The sequence below is a fragment of the Balaenoptera physalus genome (genome assembly GCF_965194825.1).
Source record: "Balaenoptera physalus genome assembly, chromosome: 3".
Lineage (NCBI taxonomy): Eukaryota > Metazoa > Chordata > Mammalia > Artiodactyla > Balaenopteridae > Balaenoptera > Balaenoptera physalus.
The window spans coordinates 20,982,781-20,996,732 of NC_138890.1; the positions used below are offsets into that span (position 1 = coordinate 20,982,781).

Below are 13,952 nucleotides of genomic sequence, written 5' to 3' on the forward strand. Positions count from 1 at the left end.
TGTTATTTCCGTCTCGGAGTATCGGTCTACAAGGAACGAACTCAAACCGTTTGCCCTGGGGGCCCATGTGTCTCCTGCCTCAAACTGGGGTTAGAGGAAGCAGAGGAAGAATTGACTGAGCTGGATTTTGGCGGATCAATTGGAGGTAGATGAGTTGAGGGAATAGGAAAAGGGCATTTCAGAAAAAAATGTTACAAAAAAAGTACTAAGAATAATGTACCTATAGTTCAGCTACCCAACTGTTAACATTTTGTTTAGTTTTCTTCTTTTTTTTAAAGAAATCATGACAGACATGTCAGAAGTGCTCTTTATTCCTCCTTTCCATTTATCCTGGCTTCCACCCCTCCCCACTCTCCTGCCGTCATATTATCACAGCGTGTATTCATATATTCATCTAGTTCATTTTCTATACTTTACACACATATATTTTCCATAATCAGTATGTACTGTCATTCTATGTATTTAAAAATTTACATAAATCATTTCACATGTACACGTAACAGAGCCACAAGGCTAAAACTAACGAATGATTTCTAAAACTGTTTTTCCCATTCTCTCCCTCCTTTGCTGGGAACTAAAACTTAAATTCTTTGTTACTGTGCGTTCTTTGTTACTGATTAACATGGGCGGGCATTCTTGCTGTTTTTGCTTGTTCCTCTGATCTTAACCCCAGCCCCAAGACTTTGCTTTAAATACACCAGCTTTCTCCCCAGAAGGCAGGTCATAGTTTTCAAGGCGCTAGTCTGCTACCCTCCTCATTTGCTGGCAAATCAATACATTTCTCTTTCCTTTATCCTCAAAGCCTTGTCCTCATTATTCTCATTTGGCGAGGGGACAAGGACGGAATTTTCGGTAACATATTCGTTGGCACGTTGCTATTTCAACAACTCTTAGAGCTGTCAAATGTTGATACTTATAGGACTCATTTATTAGTTTTATTTGTTGTAATATTTTATTGTAGGAACATACCACATTTTATTCATTCATGTCTTATTGTACATTTCCTGTGTTTTCATTTTTCACAGGGAAGTGGGCTTGAACATGAACATTTTTTCTGCACACCTGTATACATGAAATTGCTGGGTCATAAAATGCACATTTTAAATTTCACCAAAAGTGGCTATTCTAATTTTATGCTTCCACCTGGCATCTCTAAGAGTTTACGTTTCCCAGATTTCCTTCTTCCCCTGAAATGGTCAGACTTTAACATTTACCATCCGGAGATAGTTTTCAAGTGGTCTTATCAGATAATTTCAGTCTAACTTTATTTATTTATATAAATTTATTTATTTAGTTTTGGCAGCATTGGGTCTTCTTTGCTGTGCACAGGGTTTCTCTAGCTGCGGCGAGCCGGGACCACTCTTCATTGGGTTGCACGGGCTCTAGGCGCCCGCAGCCTTCAGTAGTTGTGGCACACAGGCTCAGTAGTTGTGGCACATGGGCTTAGTTGCTCTGCGACATGTGGCATCTTCCCGGACCAGGGCTTGAGCCCGTGTGCCCTGCGTTGGCAGGCGGATTCTTAACCACTGCGCCACCAGGGAAGTCCTCCGTCTAACTTTAGATACATGCAAAGACAGGGCCAGAGGAGGCTTGATGTGGCAGAGAAGCCTTTGAAGGTTTCACTGTAGGGTTTCGGGGACCCTGTTACTACTCTTTGGTTTCCCTCAAAGCACTAGCAAATGATAAAGCAAACGAACAAACTGCGAGACCACCGGGAGGTGCCCAGTCTGCCCTTGGAGATGGAATCCACCTCGCGCTGATGGCGCCCCCCCCTCACACGGTTGGTATGTCCTGGCGGCAGTCTCCCCCCGCAGTGCGGGTTGGTTCCGTCCCCGGACGCCCGCGCATGCGCCTGCCCCGAGAGCTCGTCTCCCCGCGGTACCTCAACCTCGCGTGCGCTCGCCCGCCGCTAGTTCCTAAAGTGCTGCGGACGCTTGTGACCAGCGGCACCCGAGAGGAGGGGCTCAGCGAAGCGGCGGGGACCGGTCGGTGAGTACTTGCCGCTTCGGTACACCTCCCGCCCGCCTGCTTCCCGCCTCCTTCTCACCCTCAGGGGGGCCGCGGCCCGCTCCTCTCCCGGATGGGCGCCTCTGACTTGGGGTTAGGGCCCTCTAGACGGTGAGGCGGGTCTCTCCGGACGCCGAGGTGGGCGCCTCCTGAAGGGACGGTCCTTTGGGACGGCGGGGTAGGCCCCTTGGAAAACCGGGGATGGCCCCTCAGGGTACTGGGCGCCTCCCGACGCCGGGTGGGCCCCTGGTGACCCCGGATGGGCTTCCGCCCTCGGGTGCCCGGACCGCGCCCCTCACACAGAGGGTGCGGCCTTCATTCTCCCCGGGGTCCCCCGGCGAAGGGCTCTGGTTTTCGCCAGCCCCTCGAAGGCGTCTTCCTCACGCTGAGCACCTTGCGAGCGGCCTCCGGCCGTGCCGCCTCCTTCCGCGGGGTCCCACAGCCGGGACTTCTCGTGGAGTCAGGGCGACTGGGCCCCTCCGCTCCTTTCTCCTCACGCTCCCTCCCTCCTCCAGGCTACTGTTTTGTTGGTGAGTGATCTAGTTTTTTTGCCCAGATATAAAGATGTTCCTTGGGAATCCTTACCATCATTTACCACTTTCCTCTCCAACAGAACTAGTATGTTTCCGCGCTGTACGGTGATAGTGTTTCAGGCCTTTTACATGTACACATTTGTTGAATCTTCACGACGATCTTGTGAGATAGGTACTGTTATCCTCCTCACTTTACATATTAGATAACTGAGGATCGAAGACACACATGGCGTAAGTCGTTGAGCTGGTTTTGAATCCAGCCAGACTGACTCCAATGTTCTTGTTCTTGTTCTTGTATTTAGTCACTGAGAATGATAACACACAGGAAAAAGTGAAAGTTTATGCTACTGTCTTTATTTTTTCCTGTTAGAGGCAGTGCCTTTTCGTTGAATCCAAAAATGTGTCTCTTTGGAATCAGACACATCGCGCTTCAATTCCCAACTTGCCCTTTTACGAACTTAAGAAATTACCAGCTGTTTGATTTTGAATGTTTCCTAAGGTGTAAAATCGTGATAAAAATAACGTAAAATAATGATGCCTACCACATAGAGTTATTGGGAGGAGTAACCTCTATAATGCATGTGAGGTACCTAAAATAGTGTCCAAGGACTCAGCAAATAACTAATTATTTCTCAGTGTGTTTGGATTCTGTTTTTACACACTTGTCCTAAACTGAGGCTGAGTATACACTGGAATATAGAGCATCAGGTGTGTGTGTGTGTAGGTGTCCGTTTACCTTTTTTTAAATTGGAGAAACAGTCAAGCTGATCAGTTGATGAAGAGCTTGGTACCAAGTTTCTTGAATGGCGACTTATTTAGGCGTAAGAGTCAGTCATTCATAGAGGACTGTTAAGGTCGCTATGCCCCCAAGCTTTCAGAGCAATTTTGACAGGTTTGGTAGGGAGAATGTCAAGATTTTAAATTATCTTGTCAGTGATTGTTCTTCAGATAGATCAAGATGGTGGAAGTGCTGAACAAAAAAGAAAAATAATATCTTCCAAATTGGAGATTTTTCAAGGACACTACCAACCTGTGATGTAACAAGTCTCATTTTTGGGTCACCTTTCCTGCTTGTGCATTCTGTAGAGACATTTTGTTTCTAACTGTCGTGATTAAGAAGAGACTGTTGGCATCTAGACACTGTTCCTTCTTTGCAGACACAGTGGTAATTCATTCTGTAGCCTCTGTTCAAGTAATTGAAGATAAGCCATTATTTTAGTGATTTTTTTTTTTTTTTTCATTTTGAAGGGTAGCAACTTAAATAGCAGTTGAAGTATATGTTAGGTTGTTCGTTTAAATTGGCTGAGCAGTGACCTTTTTACTCTTAGAATTTCTGTGGAAATAGTGTGGCTAAATCTCATGAAGCACTGGAATTTTGAAATCAGTGGGGTGCCTCTACTTAACACTTCTTACTGATCCCTTATCTGCTGTGATTCTTTGAAAACCCATTTTGAGCCTGAAGGTGGTTCTGTTATTTAAATATCTTTAAATTACATGTATTTGGTGGTGTAGCTACCACTGGTTTAAATAACTAAATGTACAGGAAACACTTAAAAAGATGAAAACTATTCCTTACAGGATGTTTTCCTAGGGCACTATGATTCCTCCAGTCTTCCCCCATACTTATCCCTACCTATTCATGATATTCTCTTAGATTCAAGGATCACCTTAAGTCTTATTATTCTCCATATAGCTTCCTACAGCCTATAATAATTTTAGCCTTCTGTGCCTTTATATAGCGTTTAATAATTTAAATATATATAATTTAAATGTATATTTTATTGAATTATATTTAATAATTTAAATATATAAATTATATGCTATAATTTAAATATAAGCATAAAGTATAATTCATCGAATATTTATGTGTGCATACCTTACATTAGGCAGCAGTTCTAGTTGGAAGAAATCCAAAGATTAAGTCATGGAGTATTGGAGTCAGGATTTGGAGTTGAGAGACAGATGTGCAAGTGCCTGCTTTGTGGCTTTGGGCAAGTTACTTTTCTGAACCTGTGTTTCCTCATAATAATTATATATACTTCTTAGGTTTTTATGAGGATTAATTAAAATATTCATTCACTCACAAATATTTATTATTAAAAAAAGCCGTTCTTAAAAAAGTATTGTTGACATACAATGAAGTGAACCAACCTTAATTGTATAGCTCAGTACATACATCCATGTAACTGCCACCCAAATAAAGATATGGAACATTTCCAGCACCTCACTCAGAAGGGTCGCCTGTGCCCCTTCCCAGTCAGTACCCTCCAGAGATAACTAGTGTTCTAACTCGGTCACAGTAGGTTAATTTTTTTTAAACAGCTTTATTGAGATATAATTCATATACCATACAATTTACCCACTTAAATGTACAATTCATTGGCTTTTAGTATTTTCACAGAGTTGTGTAACCATCACAACAGCCAATTTTAGAACATTTCTTCACCCCAAAGAGAAACTCTGTACCCCTAAGCCATCAGTACCAATCCCCCTGAGCCCTAAGCAATCACTGATCTACTCTCTGTCTATATAGATTTACCAATATGGATATTTCATGTAAATGGAGTCATACAGTATGTGGTCCTTCTGGCTTCTTTTTACTTAGCATGATGTTTTCAAGCTTTATGTATGTTGTTACATGTATCAGGCTTCATTCCTTTTTATTGCTGGATAATTTTCCGTTGTATGGATGTGACATTATTCCTTCATCTGTTGATGGACATTTGGGTTGTTTCCATTGTGGGGCTCTCATGAGTAATGCTGCTTTGTGAACATTTATGTACAAGATCTTGTGTGGACATAAATTTTAATTTCTTTTGGCTATTTACCTAGGAGTGGAATTGCTGAGTCGTATGGTAACTCTAATTTTAACATTTTGAGGAACTGCTAGACTGTTTTCCAAAGAGGCTTCACTATTTTACATATCCACCAGAAGTGTATGAGGGTTCAATTTCTCCATATCCTTGCCTACACTTGTTATTGTATGTCTTTTTTTATTTTATTTTAAAATTTTTAATAAGTTTTAAAAAATGTTTTATTTATTTTATTTTATTTTTATTTATTTTTGGCTGCGTTGGGTCTTCGTTGCTGCGTGCGGGCTTTCTCTAGTTGCGGCGAGCAGGGGTTACTCTTCGTTGCGGTGCATGGGCTTCTCATTGCGGTGGCTTCTCTTGTTGTGGAGCATGGGGTCTAGTCGCGCGAGCTTCAGTAGTTGTGGCTCTCGGGCTCTAGAGCGCAGGCTCAGTAGTTGTGGCGCACGGGCTTAGTTGCTCCGCGGCATGTGGGATCTTCCCGGACCAGGGCTCAAATCCGTGTCCCCTGCATTGGCAGGCGGATTCTTAACCACTGCGCCACCAGGGAAGCCTTATTGTATGTCTTTTTGATCATACACCCATTCTGGTGGGTGTAAAGTGGTATCACATCGTGGTTTTGATTTGCATTTCCCTGATGGCTATTCGTATTGAGCATCTTTTCACGCATTTCCTTGCCATCTGTAAATAATCTTTGGAGAAATGTGTACTTCGATTCTTTGGCTAATTTTTTTTTTTTTTGATTGTGGAAATCGTCCACGTTTTATTCAGTATGAGAGAAAAAGCAACAGGAAAGAGATTACATTCATTGTGATTTTCAGCATCCTAGAAACACCATTATTTATGTAGAGCAGAGATAAAGTTGTAAGCAGATAAGGTGGCAATGGATTTCACCTTATTCTGGCACAACCTAATTTTGGCTGCCTTACCAGGTGAATCCAGTAAACAGAGACCCTCTTTTCAAACCAGTTTTAGGGGACGTGCTACCATTCTTACTACTGTTAGCCTCTTTTCATCAGGTCACCCTTTATTCCTGTAGCCCTATCTACTCACTAGTGTTTCAGTTTTCTGCTCTCTGAAGGTTCCAAAAGAGTCTGTCTATTGATTTCATCACCCAAAACCGAGGTATATGGATGAGTCAGTGTGTGTGTGTGTGTATGTGTGCATGTTCATGAAAGAGACAGAGATAGAGCAAAGACATAGCAGAGGGAGAGAGAAAGAGAGAGAGGGAAAGTTATAAAAATAATCCCTTTTACTTTTCCCCTTTTCCGGTTTTGTTTTTCAAGTATGGGACTATGTTTTTTTTTTTTTTTTCAGTTTGTTTATTTAATTAATTTATTTTTTTGGCTGCATTGGGTCTTCATTGCTGCATGCAGGCTTTCTCTAGTTGTGGCGAGTGGGGGCTACTCTTCATTGCGGTGTGCGGGCTTCTCATTGCGGTGGCTTCTCTTGTTGCAGAGCACGGGCTCTAGGCGCGCGGGCTTCAGTAGTTGCAGCACATGGGCTCAGCAGTTGTGGCATGTGGGCCCTAGAGCACGTGGGCTTCAGTAGTTGCCGTGCGTGGGCTCAGTAGTTGTAGCTCGCGGGCTCTAGAGCACAGGCTCAGTAGTTACGGCGCACGGGCTTAGTTGCTGTGTGGCATGTGGGATCTTCCTGGACCAGGGATCGAACCCATGTTCCCTGCATTGGCAGGCGGTTTCTTAACCACTGCGCCACCAGGGAAGTCCCCGGGACTATGGTTTTGGATCAGCATAATCTCTCTGGATTTTTTCAACCAAAATATTTTCTAATAAAACTCCTCCAAATTTTGCATATTTGGCATGGGATCACTTCTCTAGTCGTTAGTGATGATTTGAAAATTCCTGTTTTTTTTAAAAATTAATTTTTATTGAAGTATAGTTACTTTACAATGTTGTGTTAGTTTCTGCTGTACAGCAAAGTGAATCAGCTATATGTATACATACAGCCCCTCTTTTTTGGATTTCCTTCCCGTTTAGGTCACCACAGAGCATTGAGTAGAGTTCCCTGTGCTGTACAGTAGGTTCTCATTAGTTATCTATTTTATACATAGTAGTGTATGTATGTCAGTCCCGGTCTCCCAATTCATCCCACTCCCTCCTTCCCCCCCCCCGGTATCCATACATCCATTCTCTGCATCTGTGTCTCTATTTCAGCTTTGCAGATAAGTTTATCTGTATCATTTTTCTGGATTCCACATATAAGCGATATTATATGATATTTTTCTCTTTCTGATTTACTTCACTCTGTATGACAGTCTCTGGGTCCATCCACGTCTCTGCAGATTGCACAGTTTCATTCCTTTTTATGGCTAATATTCCACTGTGTATATGTACCACATCTTCTTTATCCATTTTTCTGTTGATGGACATTTAGGTTTGCTCCATGTCCTGGCTATTGTAAATAGTGCTGCAGTGAACATTGGGGTGCATGTATCTTTTTGAATTATGGTTTTCTCCAGGTATATGCCCAGGAGTGGGATTGCTGGGTCATATGGCAGTTCGGTTTTTAGTTTCTTAAGGAACCTCCATGCTGTTCTCCATAGTGTCTGTATCAATTTACATTCCCACCAACAGTGCAAGAGGGTTTCCTTTTCTCCACACCCTCTCCAGTATTTATTGTTTGTAGATTTTTTTGATGATGGCCCTTCTGACCGGTGTGAGGTGATACCTCATTGTAGTTTTGATTTGCATTTCTCTAATAATTAATGATGTTGGGCATCTTTTCATGTGTTTATTGGCCACCTGTATGTCTTCTTCGGAGAAATGTCTATTTAGGTCTTCCGTCCATGTTTTGATTGGGTTGTTTGTATTTTTGATATTGAGCTGCATTTGCTCTTTGTATATTTTGGAGATTAATCCCTTGTCAGTTGCTTCGTTGGCAAATATTTTCTCTCATTCTGAGGGTTGGCTTTTCATTTTGTTATAGTTTCCTTTTATGTGCAAAAGCTTTTAAGTTTAATTAGGTCCCATTGTTTATTTTTGTTTTTATTTTCATTAGTCTAGGAGGTGGGTCTTTTAAAAAAGATCTTGCTGTGATTTATGTCAGAGATTGTTCTGCCTATGTTTTCCTCTAAGAGCTTTATAGTGTCCAGCCTTAAATTTAGGTCTTTAATCCATTTTGAGTTTTATTTTTGTGTATGGTGTTAGGGAGTGTTCTAATTTCATTCTTTTACATGAAGCTGTCCAGTTTTCCCAGCACCACTCTGGCTAATTTTTATTGCGTTATTTGTCTTTTTATTTTTGAGTTATAAAAGTTTAAAAAAATATATGTTCTAAGTACAAGTCCCTTATCACATATGTGATTTGTAAGAATTGTCTCCAGTTCTGGGGGCTGTCCCTTTGCTTTCTTGATAGTGTCTTGAAGCACAAAAGTTCTTAATTTTTGATGTCCAGTTTATCTAGTTTTTCTTTTGTTGCTTGTGCTTTTGATGTCATATCTAAGAAACCATTATCTAATTCAAGCTCATAAAAATTTATGCATATGTTTTCTTCTATGAGTTTTATAGTTCTAGCTCCTACAGTTAAGTCTTTGATCTATTTTGAGTTAATTTTTGTATAGTGTGAGATAGGGGTCAAGTTTCATTCTTTTGCATCTGGCTGTACAGTTTTCCCAGCACCATGTGTTGGAAAGACGATTCTTTGCCTATTGAATGGTCTTGGCACTGTTGTTGAAAATCAGTTGAGTGTAAACGTGACTATATATTTCTGGACTCTCAATTCTGTTCCATTAATCTATATGTTCATTCTTATGCCACTGCCACACTATCTTGATTACTGTAGCTGTGTAGTAGATTTTGAAATCAGGAAGTGTTAGTCCTCCAACTTTTTTTTTTCCAAGATAGTTTTGATTATTTTGGGACCCTTGGATTTCCATGTGAATTTTAGGATCAGCTTGTCAATTTTCACCAAAAAATCAACCAGGATTTTATTAGGGATTGCTTTGAATCTGTATGTCAATTTGAGGAGTATTGCCATTTTAATATTGTCTTTCGGTCCTTGAACATGGAATGTCTGTCCATTCATTTATTTATTAAAATATTTATTTATTTGGCTGTGCTGGGTCTAAGTTGCAGAATGTGGGATCTTTAGTTGCAGCGTGCGAACTCTTAGTTGTGGCATGTGGGATCTAGTTCCCTAAACCCGGGCCCCCTGCATTGGGAGTGCGGAGTCTTAGGCACTGGACCATGAAGGAAGTCCCTCTTTCCATTTATTTAGATCATCTTTATTTTCTCTCAAAAATGTTTTGTAGTTTTTAGAGTATAAGTTTTGCATGTCTTTTGTTTAAGTTATGTCTAAGTATTTTATTCCTTGCAATGCTTTCGTAAATAGAATTTTAAAAAAATTTTATTTTCAGATTGTTCAGATGAATGTATAGAAATACAAATTATTTTTGCTTATTGATCTTGTATTCTGTAACCTTGCTGAACTTTATTAGTTTGATAGTTTTTTAGTGGATTCCTTAGAATTTTCTACTTCAAAGATCATTGCATCTTAAGATATAGTTTTATATCTTTCTTTCTAATCTCGTTGCCTTGTCTTTTTCTTGCCTAGTTGCCCTGACTAGAACCTCTAGCACAATGTTGAATAGAAGTGCTGAGAGTGGACATCCTTGTCTTGTACCTGATCTAAGGGGAGAACTTCCATTCTTTTACCATCAAGTCTAATATTAACTGTGGATTTTTTCTGTAGATACCTTTTATCAGGTTGAGGAAGTTCCCATCTATTCCTAGTTTATTGAGTGTTTTTATTATGAAGTGGTGTTGAATTTTGTCAAATGCTCTTTCTGTGTATAAATTATGTTGTGTTTGTCCTTTAATCTATTGATATGGTATAATTAATTGATTTTCAGATCTTAAACCAACCTTGCATTCTTTCGATGCATCTTACTTGGTCATGGAGTATGATCCTTGTTATACTGGTTTTGGTTTGCTAGTATTTTGTTGAGGATTTTTACATCTATATTCATATGAGATATTGGTTTCTTTTTTTCTTCAGTTGTCCATGTCTGGTTTTGGTATCAAGGTAGTACTGGTCACATAGAATGAACTGGAAAGTATTCCCCCTCTTCTATTTTTTTGAAGAGTTTGTGAAAGATTGATAATTCTTCAAATGTTTAGTAGAATTTCACAGCAAATTAGAAATGGTAGGACTAGAGATGAGCTGAAAGGTGTAGATGCAGTTGTACATCCTGTAGTCATTTGAATTGAGTTTGTAATTGAAAGCCCAAGAGTGAATGCCACTGCAAAGTGACAGAGTAGAGACAGAAAGAGATGAGTACAGAATACTGGTAAATACTTCTATTTAGGTGAGAGGAATGGAAAGAAGAGGCAGAAAAGGAGAGGTCAGAACTAGGAGGAAAACTCAGTTGAGCAGTGTCACAAACACTAAGTTACAGTATCATAAAGAAGGGGTTCACCAAAATGGCTAGTGGAATGAAAGCTGAGGAGAGGCGTGTCGATTTGGTGGCGAGGAGATCTTTCATGATCTTAAAGGGAAGGCAGATTCAGAATATATAGCATATGAAAGAGAGAAGAGGGTGATAAGTGGAGGCAGTGGATATGGAATATGCTCTTTAGAATTAATGTCAAAACTTCAAATTATTTCCAGAGTTTACAAGTTTGCTAAAGAAAAACAAAAGTAATATTTGCACATGGTTCAAAATCCAAACAGTAGAGAAAATCTCTTTCCCTATTCTGTCCTTCAAATTCCCTCTCACATTCTTGGCAGTTTCTTGTATATTCTACCAGATGAATTTTAAAGCAGAAAGCTGTGTGTGTGTTTTACTTTATACAAATAATATCATTCCAAACATGCGGTTCTGAATCTTGTTTTTTAAATTAATAATTGGTTTGGAAATTATTCTGTGTCAATGTATAGAGACCTGAATAAAAAATTTGATGATAAAGCAGAGTAGAGGTAATTTTATTGTTACTAGGATTGGTTATTTTTAGGCTTACGAAGTCTTGATAATGCTTGTAGCAAGGGAATAGAGTGGATCTTGAAAGAACTTAAATATTGATATAAGAATGTTTGGGAGGAGCTTATTGGGAAAGAGTTGAAGGCAGAAGTGCCTTAGAAAGGATCAGTGAAAAAGTAGTTGGCTTGATATTTGAGTTTCTCCAGGAATCTTATCTTTTAAAAATTTATTAATATTAAAATTTGAATTTATTGTTTTCATTCAGGTGTGATTGATTTACAAAATTATTACTTTCAGGTGTACAAAACAGTGATACAAAATTTTTGTAGATTATACTCCATTTACAGTTATTACAATCTATTGGCTGTATTCCCTGTGCTGTACAATATGTCCTTGTAGCTTATTTATTTTCTAAATAGTAGTTTGTACCTCTTAATCCCGTACCCCTGTCTTGCCCCTCCCCCTTCCCTCTCCCCACTGGTAACCACTAGTTTGTTCACTGTCTGTGAGTCTGTTTCTTTTTTGTTATATTCACTAGTTTTATTTTTTAGATTCCACATATAAGTGATAACATGCAGTATTTGTCTTGCTCTGTTTGACTTACTTAACTTAGTATAATATTTTCCCAGGTTCATTCATGTTGTTGCAAATGTTAAAATTTCTTTTTTTTTTTTATGGCTGAATAGTGTTCTATTGTATATGTATGCCACATCTTCTTTATACATTAGCCTGTCAGTGAACCTTTTAGGTTGCTTCCATATCTTGGCTATTGTAAATAATGCCGCTGTGAGGATTGCAGTGCATGTATCTTTTTGAATTAGTGTTTTTGTTTTCTTCAGATATACGTGCAGGAGTGGGATTGCTGGATCATATGGCGGTTCTATTTTTAGTTTTCTGAGAAACCTCCATACTGATTTCCACAGTGGCTGCACCAATTTACAGCCTCATCAACAGTGTACGAGGGTTCCCTTTTCTCCACTTTCTTGCCAACATTTGTTATTTGTGGTCTTTTTGATGATAGCCATTCTGTCAGGTATGAGGTCAGGAAACCATGATAGCTGGGAGCAAGAAGTATTTTCCCAGGGTTAGGGGTTTTTAGAGATTCCTCTCGAAATGGCTGACTATGGGACCCAGGAGAGGTAGCAAGTTATGAGAGGCAAAATTGTGGTTTCTTCTTTAGTGTTGAGTACAATGCTGACTATCATTTGGTTTCCTTAATATAAATCCTGCTTCTTTTTCTTAAGGTGGAAAAGTACTTAGAAAAATTATTAAACCTTAAGCTACTTGAACAAATTACATAAGAAAGACTTTTTAAATTCAGTTTTTTAGTTAACAGAAAATTTTTCCTAAAAATTACTTTTGGACTAGAGTCGTGGTTGAAGGTTGTAAACTGAATTATTTCTATTTTTGATGGCCTGATAAAAATTTATCAATGCCATTTCTTTTTTTTCTTTTACACAAAAGATATCATGCTTTATTTACTGTTCTGTTTCTTTTTTTCATTTATTGATATGTGTCTTGGAGATTTTTCAATGAGGGTATGTAAATATAAGCTTTTGCTTTAAAAAAATTGTGATAAAATATACATAACACAAAATTTACCATTTTAACCATTTTAAGTGTACAGTTCATTGGTATTAAGTACATTCACATTCTTGTGCAACCATTACCACCATCCATCTCCAGAACATTCTTCATCTTCCCAAAGTGAAATGCTGTACCATTAAACAATAACTCCCCCCATCTCTCTCTCTCCCAAGCCCCTGGCAACTCCATCTACTTAATTATTCTTGCCAGGACTTTAATGTTGAATAAAAGTGGTAAGAGTTGGCATCCTTGTCTTGGTCCTGATCTTAGAAGAAAAGCTTTCACGTTTTCACTGTTGAGTATGATGTTGGCTGTGGACTTGTCGTATATGTTCTTTATTATGCTGAGATATGTTTCCTCGTTACCTACTTTGTTGAGAGTTTTTATCATAAATGGATGTTGAATTTTGTCACATGCATTTTCTGCATCTTTCGAGATGATCATATGATTTTTATCCTTCATTTTGCTAATGTGGTTTATCACGTTGACTTGCAGATGTTGAATCATCCTTGCATGCCTGGACTAAACCCTATTTCATCATGGTGTATGATCCTTTCAGTGTATTGAATTCAGTTTGCTAATATTTGGTTGAAGATTTTTGCATCTATATTCATCAGGGATATAAGCCTGTAATTTTCTTTTCTTGTGGGATCCTTGTCTGGTTTTGTTATCAGGGTAATGCTGGCCTTGTAAAATGAGTTTGGAAGTGTTCCCTCCTCTTCTGTTTTTTGGAAGATGTTGAGAAGGATTGGTGTTGAGTTCCTCTTTAAATGTTTGGTAGGATTCACCAGTGAAGCCATCTATCTGGCCCTGGACTTTTGTTTGTTGGGAGGTTTTTGATTAGTGATTGAATTGCCTTACTAGTAATTGGTCTGTTCAGATTTTGTATTGTTTTTTTAATAAATACTTTTTCCTTTTCTTTTTTTTAATATTTTTAAATTTTATTTACTGTTTATTCTGGCTGTGCCGGGTCTTAGTTGTGGCACTCGGGATCTTCACTGCGGCATGTTTAGCTTTGGCCTGCAGGATCTTTAGTTGCGGCATGCAGGATCTTGGTTGTGGCATGTGAACTCTTAGT

The 13,952-nt window shown here is 39.2% G+C and overlaps 1 protein-coding gene across 6 annotated transcripts in view; it reads left to right on the forward strand.

The window, feature by feature from the left end:
* Nucleotides 1–1,848: 1,848 nt before the first annotated feature.
* Nucleotides 1,849–13,952, forward strand: part of UIMC1 (ubiquitin interaction motif containing 1) — a 132,508-nt gene continuing 120,404 nt past the window's right edge. For 2 of the 6 annotated variants that reach the window (XM_082453468.1, XM_082453469.1), the window contains exon 1: nucleotides 2,076–2,537. In XM_082453468.1, coding sequence (XP_082309594.1) covers nucleotides 2,267–2,537 — 271 coding nt within the window. In that variant the 5' untranslated portion in view covers nucleotides 2,076–2,266. Of the gene's footprint in view, nucleotides 1,990–2,074; nucleotides 2,538–13,952 lie in introns of those variants that run through there. The other 4 variants (XM_082453472.1, XM_082453467.1, XM_082453471.1 and 1 more) reach the window with 4 other exon arrangements.